We start from the raw sequence: 12999 nt of genomic DNA, 5'->3' as shown, positions 1-12999 counted from the left end.
AAATTCAATAGCTAGCATAACGATTAGTTGATGTTACCGCACTTGTCGCTGTTCCAGCTATTATTTTTGGATGGAAAGTCAACGCCATTTCGAGTTTTCGACCACGAAATAATATTGTCAGTAACAGTTCGACGCCTGCTAATGCTCCAAAGGGAGTTCTGAGTAGCGTAAGAAGGAGAGGTAGGAAAAAGTATGATATTGAGGCAAAATAATGGGATGAGGGCAGAGTGTACACGCATGAGCTTGGAAGCATATTGATAGACATTTTCTTTAATACATAAACGAACTTTCATTTACATTTACCATAAATTTCTGATAAAAATCAAAGATCTATATGAATAAATATTGCGCTGCTCAGCTGAATACACTCATTGCTGCTTCCCATCAATCGAACCACCGATGTATGCACTTGCAATGATTGAAACAAGATCAAACCGCTTGGCGAACAACAAAATGCCGTGTCATGAGTGTGGGTGATCATTTGACAATTTCGGGGAAAGCTCGATTTTGTAATGCTTTTAATAAACTTCGAGGAGAAGGCCGGGTATGTAGTTGGAAAGACGTATAGGGACATGGAAGCCACATTTTCCTTTGACAACTCTGTGACATACATATGGAAGAGTTACGGAGTTCAGAACAACTATACATATTAATGTCAGAAATTGGAGGGATGATTAGTTGGATTGATAAAAGAGATGAGCAGGTATACAATGTCATAGAAGAATCTACATATCGTATCCTACCTCAACATTCATGCCGAAGAAGTACACGTGCGCGGAGAACAGTTGGTACACTACAGAAATGCAATGCGCAACTACGATAGACTGCTAACTGTTTCCTGTAAGTTTGATTCCGAAAAATCGTCGGTTCAAAGGGCCAAGAAATAGCCTCGGTCTTCTCAGCTTACGGTCATACATACCTGCGTCTCTTCCTAAATACATGCATGTCTACTACGTGTTGACCTTCTTCAAACCATGATTGCCCATCCTTCTTCTCCGTCCCCACTTCTTCATCGATCACCAATCAAATATTCATCATCTACTCTTCCATCTCACTCTGCCTACCCAATCCACAAACTTCTGCACATCCTCCCTCTCGCCCAGTAACTCAACCGTATAGTATTCCCTAGCCAATTCCTCATGCCCCGCAACGCGATGCACAAAACTATGACACGCTCTGCATAACCACGCTACATTGTTTAAATCTTCTTCGGTATGCCAACCGCGTTTCAGGACTTTCGCATGCACAAATTTGGGGATGAGATGGTGGTAGGTGAGAGGTATCCAATCGCGTTCGCAGAGCTCGCAGGCAGTGGTGACTGCGCGGAGGGCTTGGGGTGTTGGGGGCGGGGAGAGGAGTTGCGAGAAGTAAGTAGAAAGGGGGGTGTGGAGAAATGAGGATATTGATATGCAGGGAGGAAGCAGGGAGTATGTGTGTAGTGATTCAGAGATGCTAGCAGGGAGAGAGTCGGTGAGGAGAGTTGAGATTTCGAAATCGAGGGGAACGAGGGAGGGGTACTTTTTTTGGAGAGAGGGGTCGTGGATGTAGGTTGTGTATGATAAGGTTCGGAGATCAGATGGGAGATGCGTGAATACTTCTAGAGCGATGTACTAATTTTGTGTATTAATATTCGTTTCTTCGGGCAAAGGCTCTCGTTGATATTGATATAAAAGGAGCGTACTTCGATAAACTCCGCCAGCTCCGCCGCATCGTTGATCCTCGCTTCTTCTACATCGATTTCTTTCGATAGAGGTTTTATCGCTGTTTTCCTCCCCGCTTTAGCTTTTCGCGTTTTCCGTTTCGATGTATTTGAGTTGGAGGCAGATGTACATTGTTCGATCAAAGGTGTAGAGATACAATCGAGAAAGATGCGAAAATTGGGTTCTTCGGTGGTGTCGATCATGGGGCGCGGAATCTATCGCCAATGTTGATGATAAAGCTTGATGGGAAATGAAGGGGCAATGGTTCGGTAATTCTGGGTTCCGTAACTCCATGTGAAGTTTAGAATATGTAGTTTTATTTATATGGTGGTGTCTACATTGAAGAGAATCCCGGACGCCACCATTGATGAAGTCATGACAGTTAAGATGCATAGGTGGAGATGCTTAGTGCTGCCAAGTATTTAGCTAGAACCATTGTGCTATGGAGTGTTTGGATCGTCCCGCGTTAACGTCAATTCTAGGCTTTCGGTACCAGACGAGATTTAGTGTTGATCAGCGGTAAGTAAATGTTACCCCGCAATGATGTTCTCATTGGACCTTGTTAATGAATGGTAGACGTCGCGGATATTCTTCTTCGATAATCTCATATACATAAAACTGAGTACCAAATATTATTGTAAAGCTCGGTAAGTCATCACTTTTTATTGTTGAACGATTAAGAAAATTGCTGAGTTTGCTAGGTATACACACGATCATGTCGGACAAGAAAACGGTTATAGCCTTTGATCTCTATGGTACTCTCCTCTCCACGGAAAGTATTGCAAAAGAATTGGCTCGCCATTTTGGCAATGAGAAGGCTCAATCAGTTGCTACGCTATGGAGAAGATATGTATATAGTGACCTTGTGTTTCCTACCAATCGATGCAACTTGTCTGACATGTGAGCATAGCAATTAGAATATACCTTTCGAATGAACAGCATGTGTAGGTTTCCTTCTCTTCACGTCTAATCAAGCAACCAAGTAGGTATCTAACAATAATCATAGTACTGTATAAACCCTTTTCACAAATCACAAATACATCGCTTCGTCACGCAATATCCGAACACAAACTTGCTCTGTCTGAAGCAGATATTGAGAGTGCAATGGAAGCATATAATTCTCTCTCCGCCTTTCCAGACGCTCTAATAGGACTCGGATACTTGGCGAAAGATTCGGAAACCAATGCATATGTATTCTCAAATGGGACAAATGAAATGGTTTCTTCATCCGTCCAAAGTTCCCCAGAGCTTTCAAGCTTCAAAGGTCTTTTTAAGGAACTTATCACAGTGGATGATGTAAAACACTATAAGCCTCATCCAAAAGTTTATGAACATCTGGTTAGGGAGGTGAGAGGTGGTGTTGAGAAAAAGGATTGCGAGAATGTGTGGCTTGTCAGCGGAAACCCGTTTGATGTTGTAGGTGCGAGACACGCTGGTTTGATGACTTGTTGGGTGGATAGAAGTAAAGGGGGCTGGAATGATACTTTAGGCGATTTGGCAAGTGGGGGGCCGCATCTGGTTGTTGAGGGGGTTGATGCCGCTGTGAGGGAGATTAAGAGAGTTTCTAAGGATTAGTTGGAAGTTGGGGAATTTGCTGAAGGTTTAGCTTACTCTTGGTAAGTGTATGCTTGTATACTAGGCCCGGGAGGCTACCATTTATTATAGACTGTAAACGTATGGATTAAGTCTCTGAGGAAATGAGAAAGACGAGAAGTGAATTAGTCAAAAGATAGAAGAAACTTGTCGTATTTGATTGAAATTTCCCGGATAAGAAGGTAGTTTAAAAAATAGAATCGCCAGACTTGCTTAAAGAAATTCTATAGCAAGCAGCAAACGGTTGTGAGAAATTCATGGTAGTAGTCGGCTCTCCAAGCGATTCTTCATTTTCGTCCCAGAATGTATTTCCCATGCACAGCCACATATCAAACGTGGCGGTGCAATATAGCTTAGCTCAGTTCATTCCACCACCTGCCCCGCGATTTATATTAGCCCTCTCGCCTTGAAGGTCTTAAGATCGAACAGCACGAATTATTAAGGCATAGAATGTTGTCAATCTTTACGGCTATTCTATGCCTTTGTAACTGAATTAGGAAATACAAGAAATCCATGAGAAGAGAAGGGATAATTTCCAAAGTTGAGGTAATTGTCAAGAGGTTGTGTTCATTGTGGAAGGTGAATGAGTATTTTGTGAGTTACTACGCAATGAGCGATTCTAAATGGTGGGCAGTCAATAACAGAGATGAGATAGTGTGCTTGATTGTGGTAGTGATAAAGCGAAGCCGACTGCGCTGCGCAGTGCTACCAGCTATGCGTGTGAGGTATCGCTGATCTCTGGAATCCATGGGTCATTTCTTTAACCAACTGCGACACACCGACGACCTCACCGCCGTTTTTATGCTTAAGAATTGAATCTAACGTTCTAGCGGCTGCGTCAGTTTCTACCATGAATCCACTGGGACGAAAAGTGACATGACATGGATACGCTCGGAAATTCGGAATATAGGAAATGAAGTCTTCCAAAGACGGGAGAAGTTTCAGATTAAGAGAACATGGCAGAAATGAATAAAATGGGAAAGTAACCTTGATCTCAGGAGCACTTGGATTGAGGAGCAAGAATCTTCTTGGGTGTATGAATTATAGGTATGTATCCCCTTGCACCACAACTAATCTATCGAAACAAACCAAACCTCTCCTTCTTTCTCAAGAGTATCTTCCCTTCCCGAAATAACACTCCAAATGTTTTCGGATTCGATCACCATTTCTTTGCTGTTTAAAAACAATCAACTTGGTGGAAAAAGTCTAGAAGATAAATTGAGCTGAGAGTTGAAGGGGGAGGGTATTTGGTGTATGGGCTTCTGGGAGAGAGAATCAACAGAAAGGTCAATCGGGGCTTCTTTAATGAAATTGGATGACAACTTTGAAGCTTTTCTGGAGTTTTAGGACAGCAAAAGAATACTGGGAACACGTGAGTGTATTGAATTTCCCTGTCTCTTGCTTTCGAGGGTCAAGATGATGGGGAAGGCGTTTTGCGGGAGTCCCTCTTTTCAAGTTGTGTCGAATTCGGCAAAGACAAGTGGCAAAGCGGGTTATTCAGAATTCGTAGTCATTCTTGTGAGCTTCCTGTTCTTTTGGTAAATCTAATCGCGATCGAGAAGTTCTCTCGATTGGTATTGATTCAATTTAATGCTTTCAGCTAAAGAATAAAATGAACTTTCAAAGAGCAGTAGAGCTTGAACTTGGCACTCGCCTTCTGAAATTTCTTAACTTTGCTTTCTCTAGTTCTCTCCCATAATCTACCGGCAGAATGGTACAGGCCAGTTTCTGGCATTCGAAAAATCCATAAATGTTTGAGATCGGGTCTACACGGTAATTTTCAGTTCTTCGACTTCAATAATTTTCATGCATGATTTCGGTGGTATTGTTTATCTTATATGGATTCATTTTGGTCTACCAATAAAGAAGCTAGAACGGAACGTTCTGATGTAAAGAAGTTGATGCAGACGTCGCGAGTCCATCGTAGGGTTCAGTGGACCCAGAGAAGACCTGAAAATTTTCGTCCGCGATGTACGAACTAAATAACATGTTCCACAATTGCATATAGATCGAACCTAGGCTGTTTGAGCTAAATGAAGACCAAGAAGTTGTATATGGGAGCCCGAAACATAGAGGTACTTCAAGGGAATTTTTACCTAATCAGACGATTGTCTGATGGAAAACCTTCAGTTGATCAAGTGACAAATTTGAAAAGGGGCTTAACTTTGTGCCATAATAAGAACACAAGGACCAAAATATTAATTGTGATGCCTCGGTGTCTTTAAATTTTCTTCAGTTGAAAGCATCATGTTATGGTTTTCAAGTCTGCCTTCGTTCCTTCCCCTGGAAGAAGTAAATGACTAGGGTCTCGGCTATCAACTCCTTTTTCTTTTCTACAAAATGCTCCTTGCGTTGAATTACTCGGGCTTCTTGCATGCGAAGGATTTCAGTGGATCAACTGGGCATCAATACCTCTTCTCAATCGATTTGATGCAGAATTTTACATGCAGGCTCCTATAGAGAAGCACAGAAGTCATCATTTTCCAGCAAAATATTGAGAATAGAATAGCATGTGTTTAACTTTAAATTATGCTTACATTCCTCGGGGCATTCATGTTTCAAGTAGTATGGAGAGCGAAGGATTATTTGGCTTAGTCGTTTTCGACGATGGAGGATTTCAACTAGCGAGGCTCACCACAACTTTTCAACTTTATGAAATGAATGTCTCTGAAGGATGGATCGAGGCTGACTAGGTCATTTCCGTTATCCTCCTTGGGATGCATGTTTGCAGATTTCGGTGTTATAATGCATCGGTGCGAAATGCCAAAATTCTGTCAACCAAGACGGCCATCTCACTATCAGAGGATCCAAGGATTATAGGTCGAGACTAAGAAATATTTAGATGCCTCAATAAATTATATTTAGACCATAGAACTGCCTGAAGTTAATAAGAATATTTTTATATCGGAAAATTGTGATAAGATTCTCAGAATGGGATTTGGAGAGATGTCCTATGACCAAGTGTGTTGCCTTCCTATCCGTGCATTGCTTCATTGTTTAGACTCTACGATTGCATTATTACACGGTGTGACACTATTTTTGAAAGCTTCATAGATATCGTAAGAACAATGCAATTACTTTCATCGCCCTTTCCAACGGTAAATGCGAACGGGGGGTACTCTTCACCTTGCCAATGAGAATTGGTGAAAGATGTGGAAAGACGGCATGTGAATGTGTAATCACACGTCTACGATTCTATGGAAGCGGGGACGGCAAATTCAAATTCACAATATGATATCCAGATAACTGCGAGCTAGTACAGGGGTTAGTAAGGATGTGACAGGTAGGATAATCCGAAGAAGGTCATTATGAGAAATGAACAATATATGCAATTAGACATTGGTTGACTTTTGTCCTACACAACTTTGGATTCTGTTAACTCAGCTCAGGTGATGTTCGTTGCATCGATACTCAACACGCAGGCTGCATATATTCCCAAACTAGGCGCTAAAACGAGGCATACTGAAGTTCCTTGAATAATTCGGTTTGAGCAATAAATTTCATAAATCAGGGGAAATGTTTGTTTGTTGGTTCCCCACAATAGGCAACCGCAAAACTGTACCGTTGTGGATATGGATAAGGCCACTAGGTTTTTCCCTGAGGAGCTTCTGGCTGCCAATAATTAAAATTCCGAAAAACATTCCGCGTCCTAATCCGAGTCGTACAGCTCTATCCGTAATACGCACCATCATTAATGATCTTGACAGAAGCTTTTGAATTCTGATGTGGCTTGGCAGATTTAAAGATCCGAAGGAATCGTGACCAAAATTTGGACGGATCTCTAATTATTTCATGCTACAGTCAAATCATGACCCCCATACGAGTAGACCCATCTTGCACTGCAATTTTTTCGACGTATTGCCTCGTACTATGTGTAGACCCGGTTAACCAGAGCGACGCGCCCAATCGTCCGAGCTTGAATCTGTAGCGAATGATCTACGTTGTTGTACAACATTTCGGATCCACTCTTTCCAAGGGGGTTTTCTGGAAGATGGGGGGGGGGATCACCATGAGCTAAGTATTGCCCTTTAGCCTTACGACAACACGAGATTATCCACCATCAAATGCTCCTACAACATTATCATTGAACACAATGTCAAACGGATCTTGTATCTAAATGAACAATTGATTGACTAAATGATTACGGTATCATTTGGTAAAATCCATCATGCCATGGATTGTTTTGTAATACAGGATTCAATTGGAGCAGCTCCTATAAGCTCTCATTTTCGTGCATATCCGAGATCGCGAAAAAGACATGTCGGGATTTATTTTCCATCACCTAATCGAACACGACGATGCTGTGGATCAAATCTAAGCACCTTATCTACGTATGTTGGTAATCTCCACTCCGTGCATAGGCAATTCAAAAGAAGTTGGGTATGGCCGTGATATATTGGTTTTCATTCTAACACAGAAAACCAGGCATGCTAAGCCTCTATATCCTTGAAAGGTTGCATCCTTCGTTACATACCTACTAAGCCTACGTGGGCACAGCGGGCTACAAGCCCTGAAGCCTCCTCTCCAAATAGGGCGGAGTAGGTCCTGTTTGTCGGATGTGCCAAATTTAATTATTTGGTTTCACGTCATCTAATTGCTTGTTACCCATGAGATTGCAACACAAACGGCTGTTTTCAAGACCATAAAACTCCTCTCCCCCCAACCGATCTCTTCCTACAAGCGCTTCTGAGGATCCAATTAAGAAAGTGTAGTCCAATTTTGAAATTTGACAAGTTATCAAAGATTTATATTTGAGGGAAATAAAGATGTCGACTTCTTTTGATGGTCCATACCCACCGAATCCACAACAAAGATCATCATCCCGCTGGCCATCTGCACCAGGAGTTTATGTCAACGTAGAGTTCAGAGTCTCGACGTCTGAGAATGATAAGGGACATGGGGCATCGTTGAGGTACGCATCAAGGAATGTGAAGGAAAGGGAAAGAGCAAGAGCAAATACACATTTGGGTGGCAAACCAATACCATCGATATTGACTCCTGGTCATCCTCAAACCAACAATCCATCTCGCTATCAGCAAAAACTACAGCAACAGCGAGATCTAAATCGAGGGTTAAGTATCGGTGTGGAAACACCAGGGAGAGGGAGATCTGCACCACCGACGATGAACGATAGAACTCAGCCAATTAGTCCAGTCAGTCCTGTTAGCCCCATGAGTGCTGTTGGCAGTCCAATACAACACCGAATAGTGAATCTGCCTCGTCAAAATATTATGGATCGATTAGACCGACCTTTGCCATCAACACCAGGACGATTTCGTCTTGGCGAAGATGACTTACCATGGTCAACACCTCCTTCGTATTGGAACGCCGAACCAGATACATCAGAAAGTGTCGGTCCTACACTTACCAGTATCGAGACCTTTCAGCCATATCAACCATCCCCAAATACTGCCAGACGAACCGAGGATCCTAAAAGAGTTCAAGACTTGTCGGAACTTCAACAGGCTATGATGACGGTGGATAGTATTGACAATGATGTATGGGATCCGTGGATGTGGGATAGTGTAGGAGACTTGCCTAGAGGGCCAAGGAGTATTGGTTGGGCAGTAAGTTCGAACGATGCATCTAGCTCACTGGCCTCGCCGCCACTGAATACTCCTCCTCCTCCGCCTTACGTTGTTAGTCAGTGGGAAAGTGCTTGTCAGAAAAGAACCACGACTATGAGGCCTAGAAGTACTGGCTGAGGATCAAAATTGAAATCGATAAAAAGTTTGTGGAATAGATCCATAGGACAGTCAGGCGGGCTCAGGGAACTTTTCTGGCGTGGGTTCTATCATCCTTTTACGAAATTTCTACAAGAATCTAGGGGAAATGCTCAAAAATCAATGGAAGACTTGCTCTGTGTAGCAATTGTGAAGACATCAATACGCCCGGCACAACCAGATTCCGCACAAAAGCTACATATCAGAAAAATATATCGATGAGCATGGAATAAACGTTGGGTTCAAATTCATTGCCCACTTACTGAAAGCATTTCGGATCCGAAGATTGCCACTCGCAGCTCGCCTGCCTCACTGTCGTTACAAAACGCGGTCTGAAAGCCTTCTAGTTTATTCAGTCTTGCTCCACTCGCATACACGAATTCGTTCTCAACACAAAGTTTGGATCATATCAAAAATATAGCGGAGCGCAATTGGGCCTCAAATTTTCCAATTAAACGAGGCGAAAACATCGGATTACCGGAATGAAGGCAGGAGTACAAAAACTACGAATAACCGGGGTAAAAGCGGATACCCTCACATGAGCTAGTACATTTACGGGACATATTTGACGTCAAATATCAAGCTTGACTAAACTTGGAGATCCAGGGAAGAGCTTTGATCAGAGGGAAGATCTTGCACAGGAATGGAATGCAGCTAGAATGTAGCTAGAATTAGGTAGCCAAATTCTTTTCAATTGATAGCTTGAAACACAATTTTTGCAAGGGATATGAGACTCTTGAGCCAAAGATAATTGTGAAACGTATTGTAGTAATGAGTTCTCCATGATTGTGGCTGTGTAAAATTTCTTCTTCCCCTTTCTTTCTCTTCAACAGACTTGGAATACCCTTCAAACACGAGGTTTCGTCGTAGAAAAATGAAGCTCAGTGTCTTTCGCTTCGATTGACTGTTGAAAATGAACCTGGGTACGTCGCCGTCAAACGACGGGCAACTTCCCTGTCCCTGTTTGTCAAAGAAGATCGCAGGCATTCATTCTCGGTCCTTTTTTGTTTAGTCATTAAGATTCTGCACGGAGATGCCGAAGCTCGTTTGCTTCTACGTATCTGCCTGGCATGAACGGCTATGTATACTATCAGAGCCATTTTCCGAAGGGATGTATAATAACTTGGCATTTCAGATGTACGGGGAAAAGAGTGCAGATTTAATGATATGGATTATATGCAGGACCACTTTTGTACTTGGATTTCTACTTCAAAGTCCATGTGCCGTCACGAGGATGTGGAGATTGGTATTGACGATAACTGAGGAAGTAAGAGATATCGCGTTTCACTCGTTGCGCCATTGAAGGACATGATTCGAAGATGCACACATAAGTCTCTCCGATGGTAAGGCATCTCAATTAATCCTTGCTTTTGGTAATTGCCGACTTTCCTTGTTACCTATGAGATAGCTCTTCAATGTTAATGATTTGGGTCGTGTAAGAGGACACTTGTATGCAGGCAGGCATGTATGTGATAGGCCAGACTTTATGGTCTGATTGACAAGTTTTTGGTGGCCGAGATTACTAGGAAAGGAGAACGCTAACGAGTCCAGCTCTTGGAACTCAACTGCCGAGGGGTAGGAAAGGAAGAGGAACCAATGGCAAAGATTGAAATCAAAGACTGCTTCACAGGCACTATACTTCCTCGCCATGTGAGGAATAATGGGAATTATCTCTTCATCAGTACCGAGATGGCTGTGGAGGCAGGTCCATGACTTCTCATTTTCATATGCACGAGATACCCAATTTAGAAGAGCTGTGGTTACATGGGAGGGATGAACTTCGCCCATGACTTGCAAATGCTGTCATCCTTTTTAGGACAAAGAGAGCGAGCGCCAATAAGTTGTGCTAGGTGCTTGTTACATAGAAGAGGCGCATCTACCTATCCATCTCTAGGAGTGACAGACTTACATGACGCAGGAGCTATTGATCATCAATATTGTGTCTCTGCTTGTTCATCCCACAGTGTACTCAGATCGGATAGGCGAAAGACCTTCCATCGCTTAGGCACCGCAGCCATTGTGATGAAAGTGTCTACGCGACGGCGACATCAAAATGCAACCACTCGAAACAATTGAAGATATCAGACGAACAATCACAGGGCCCCTCCATTTCATCCCTTGCTAGCTCTCGGAATTCTTACCCCGTGTTATCAGTCAAACCGGAAGGAAGATTGTATACCTGATTTTCGATTGGAGGATCATCTCCAAGGCGGGAAGTGGATCTGTGGGGTTGACTGCGAGGCGGATTTTGAGTTTTCTCGGTCGGGTGTATGTACCTTTCGTTTGATGTTTCCGATTTCTTTTTGAAGAACGTACAATTGAAATTGTTGTTCAAAGTTATTATCCGTACCATCTTTCAAAGTTTGCATTGGTCGTTGCACTTGCACTTGCATGTGACTTCGTCCATTTGGTGGCTCAATTCGACCTTGTTTGGTTGCAGGATAGACGTGGCCATGAAATAGTTTATTGGCCTCGAGACTTAACTTTTATCTTCTCATTTTGCCAAGTTTTTGGGCTAGAGTTCTCTGTCGCAAGCATGATAATGTGCATCGCTTTGCGTGGGTGTAACTTTACAGACCACGCCTGCCGCTTGTGTTTGCTCTTGCCTGCTTACTCTATTTTTATCTCAAAATGATCGGTCTAAGATTTAAAAGTATTCACTGATCAAGGCTCTCAGGCTCTTCAAGTAAAACATCAGTCTAGAGACAAAATTGATGTCAAGTTGACATCTGCAATATACTGTGAACTGGTGGTTATTACAGCAGAGGCTTGTTTGGTGCGATTGGCCTTCGTTGATGACGTGGTGGACCAAAAAATGGTCATGTATGATAAGCGCAGTGAACATCAGGCTGGATTGCAGGAACCTCCCCGTCCAGCAGTCTCTGATGTTTTTTGATGAAATATTTAACTTCTTAAGCAATAATCTCTCTCATTCTGAATGATTGACTGCATAGAAAATGAGATCAATCCATTCGACTGAACAAAAACTTTAATCATGTCTGGAGCAGCGGAAGGCTTGGAAGGCCTTGCTCTGAGTGCAATCAGTGTTGCAGCCTTGTTCACGACAAGCATTGAGTGTTTTGACATTCTTATCGCTGGAAAAAACTTTAGTGAAGATTTCGAGCAGTTGCTTGCTTTGGTATAACTCATCATTCCAGACGATGCTTACTTTTACCAACCTGTATAGTTCTCATTAGAGCTTGCTCAGTTTGAACTCTGCCGCGACTCTGTGGGATCAATTCCTGAACCAAACACTGGTCGACGTTTGAAGTATGATAAGAACATTGACAGACCTGACATTCGGCCAGGAGTAGAGAGAATCCTCAACAACATGAAGTCACTGCTTGAAGAAGGCTCTAAGATCAACAAAAAGTACTGCGAGACATCACCAAGCTCCCAACTGACGTCCCAAGGTATGCAAATCTTCAAGACTTCATTCGAACGATTCAAGTTTCGAATCAGAAAACATCAAAAAGATACCTCTGCTTGGAAAGTGACTCCTTGGGCCGTGCATGATGCGCGAAAATTTGAAAGCTTGATTGAACGACTAAAAAGATATTTTGATGGGCTTGAAAGTATCACTGTCTCTCTTGGGCTTCTGAAAGATCAGCATTCTATACTAAGACAAGAAATCGATAGCATATCAGATGTGAAAAGTCTGCGATTGCTTCGAGATGCCATTTCAAGCCACAAAGGTTCTGCTACTCTAGACGTTTCAGACACTACACGCAGCCGTGTGGTCAGAATTGAGGAGAATGAATATATTACCAGGAATATCGCAAGATTCTTGTCTGCTCATAGCTCGAGTTTATCATTCAAAAATGCGTTGTCAAAACCATCGCAAGTGATCGACAGTCTAATTTCCTCGGCACCGCAACCGCCTGGAGCTTGGCTACCGCTAATTAAAAATTCTACTTCAATGTGTTCTTAGAGGCAACGCATATCACATTAGCATAGGTTCTATAACTGTCCAGAAACTCCTC

The 12999-nt window shown here is 42.6% G+C and overlaps 4 protein-coding genes across 6 annotated transcripts; 3 read left to right on the top strand and 1 right to left on the bottom strand.

Annotated features, from left to right (window-relative positions):
- Window positions 1–653: 653 nt before the first annotated feature.
- Window positions 654–2063, bottom strand: BCIN_02g07360 (hypothetical protein). Of its 3 annotated transcripts, XM_024691517.1 has the most exons (3): window positions 1682–2063; window positions 920–1610; window positions 654–831 (listed from the first exon to the last, which is right to left on the bottom strand). In XM_024691517.1, the coding sequence occupies exons 1-2, from the start codon at window positions 1901–1903 to the stop codon at window positions 1035–1037; spliced, it is 798 nt and encodes a 265-aa protein (XP_024547287.1). In that variant the 5' UTR covers window positions 1904–2063; the 3' UTR covers window positions 654–831; window positions 920–1034. The 3 variants fall into 3 exon arrangements, with proteins under 3 accessions (XP_024547287.1, XP_001548008.1, XP_024547288.1); XM_001547958.2 differs by having other exon boundaries at window positions 654–1610; XM_024691516.1 differs by having other exon boundaries at window positions 654–2063.
- A 191-nt stretch (window positions 2064–2254) lies between these two features.
- On the top strand, window positions 2255–3499 carry BCIN_02g07350 (hypothetical protein). The gene is made up of 4 exons (XM_024691515.1): window positions 2255–2347; window positions 2402–2550; window positions 2611–2644; window positions 2707–3499. Exons 2-4 carry the CDS (start codon window positions 2416–2418, stop codon window positions 3273–3275), a joined length of 738 nt encoding a protein of 245 aa, XP_024547286.1. The 5' UTR covers window positions 2255–2347; window positions 2402–2415; the 3' UTR covers window positions 3276–3499.
- Window positions 3500–7717: 4218 nt separating this feature from the next.
- BCIN_02g07340 (hypothetical protein) lies at window positions 7718–9737 on the top strand. The gene has a single exon (XM_001547960.2). The coding sequence runs from the start codon at window positions 8060–8062 to the stop codon at window positions 8996–8998; it is 939 nt and encodes a 312-aa protein (XP_001548010.1). The 5' UTR covers window positions 7718–8059; the 3' UTR covers window positions 8999–9737.
- Window positions 9738–12049: 2312 nt separating this feature from the next.
- BCIN_02g07330 (hypothetical protein) lies at window positions 12050–12989 on the top strand. The gene has a single exon (XM_024691514.1). The coding sequence runs from the start codon at window positions 12348–12350 to the stop codon at window positions 12945–12947; it is 600 nt and encodes a 199-aa protein (XP_024547285.1). The 5' UTR covers window positions 12050–12347; the 3' UTR covers window positions 12948–12989.
- The last annotated feature ends 10 nt before the right edge of the window (window positions 12990–12999 follow it).

This window comes from Botrytis cinerea, chromosome 2, assembly GCF_000143535.2.
Source record: "Botrytis cinerea B05.10 chromosome 2, complete sequence".
NCBI classification, from domain to species: Eukaryota; Fungi; Ascomycota; class Leotiomycetes; order Helotiales; family Sclerotiniaceae; genus Botrytis; species Botrytis cinerea.
This window is presented reverse-complemented; position numbering and strand designations above follow the sequence as displayed.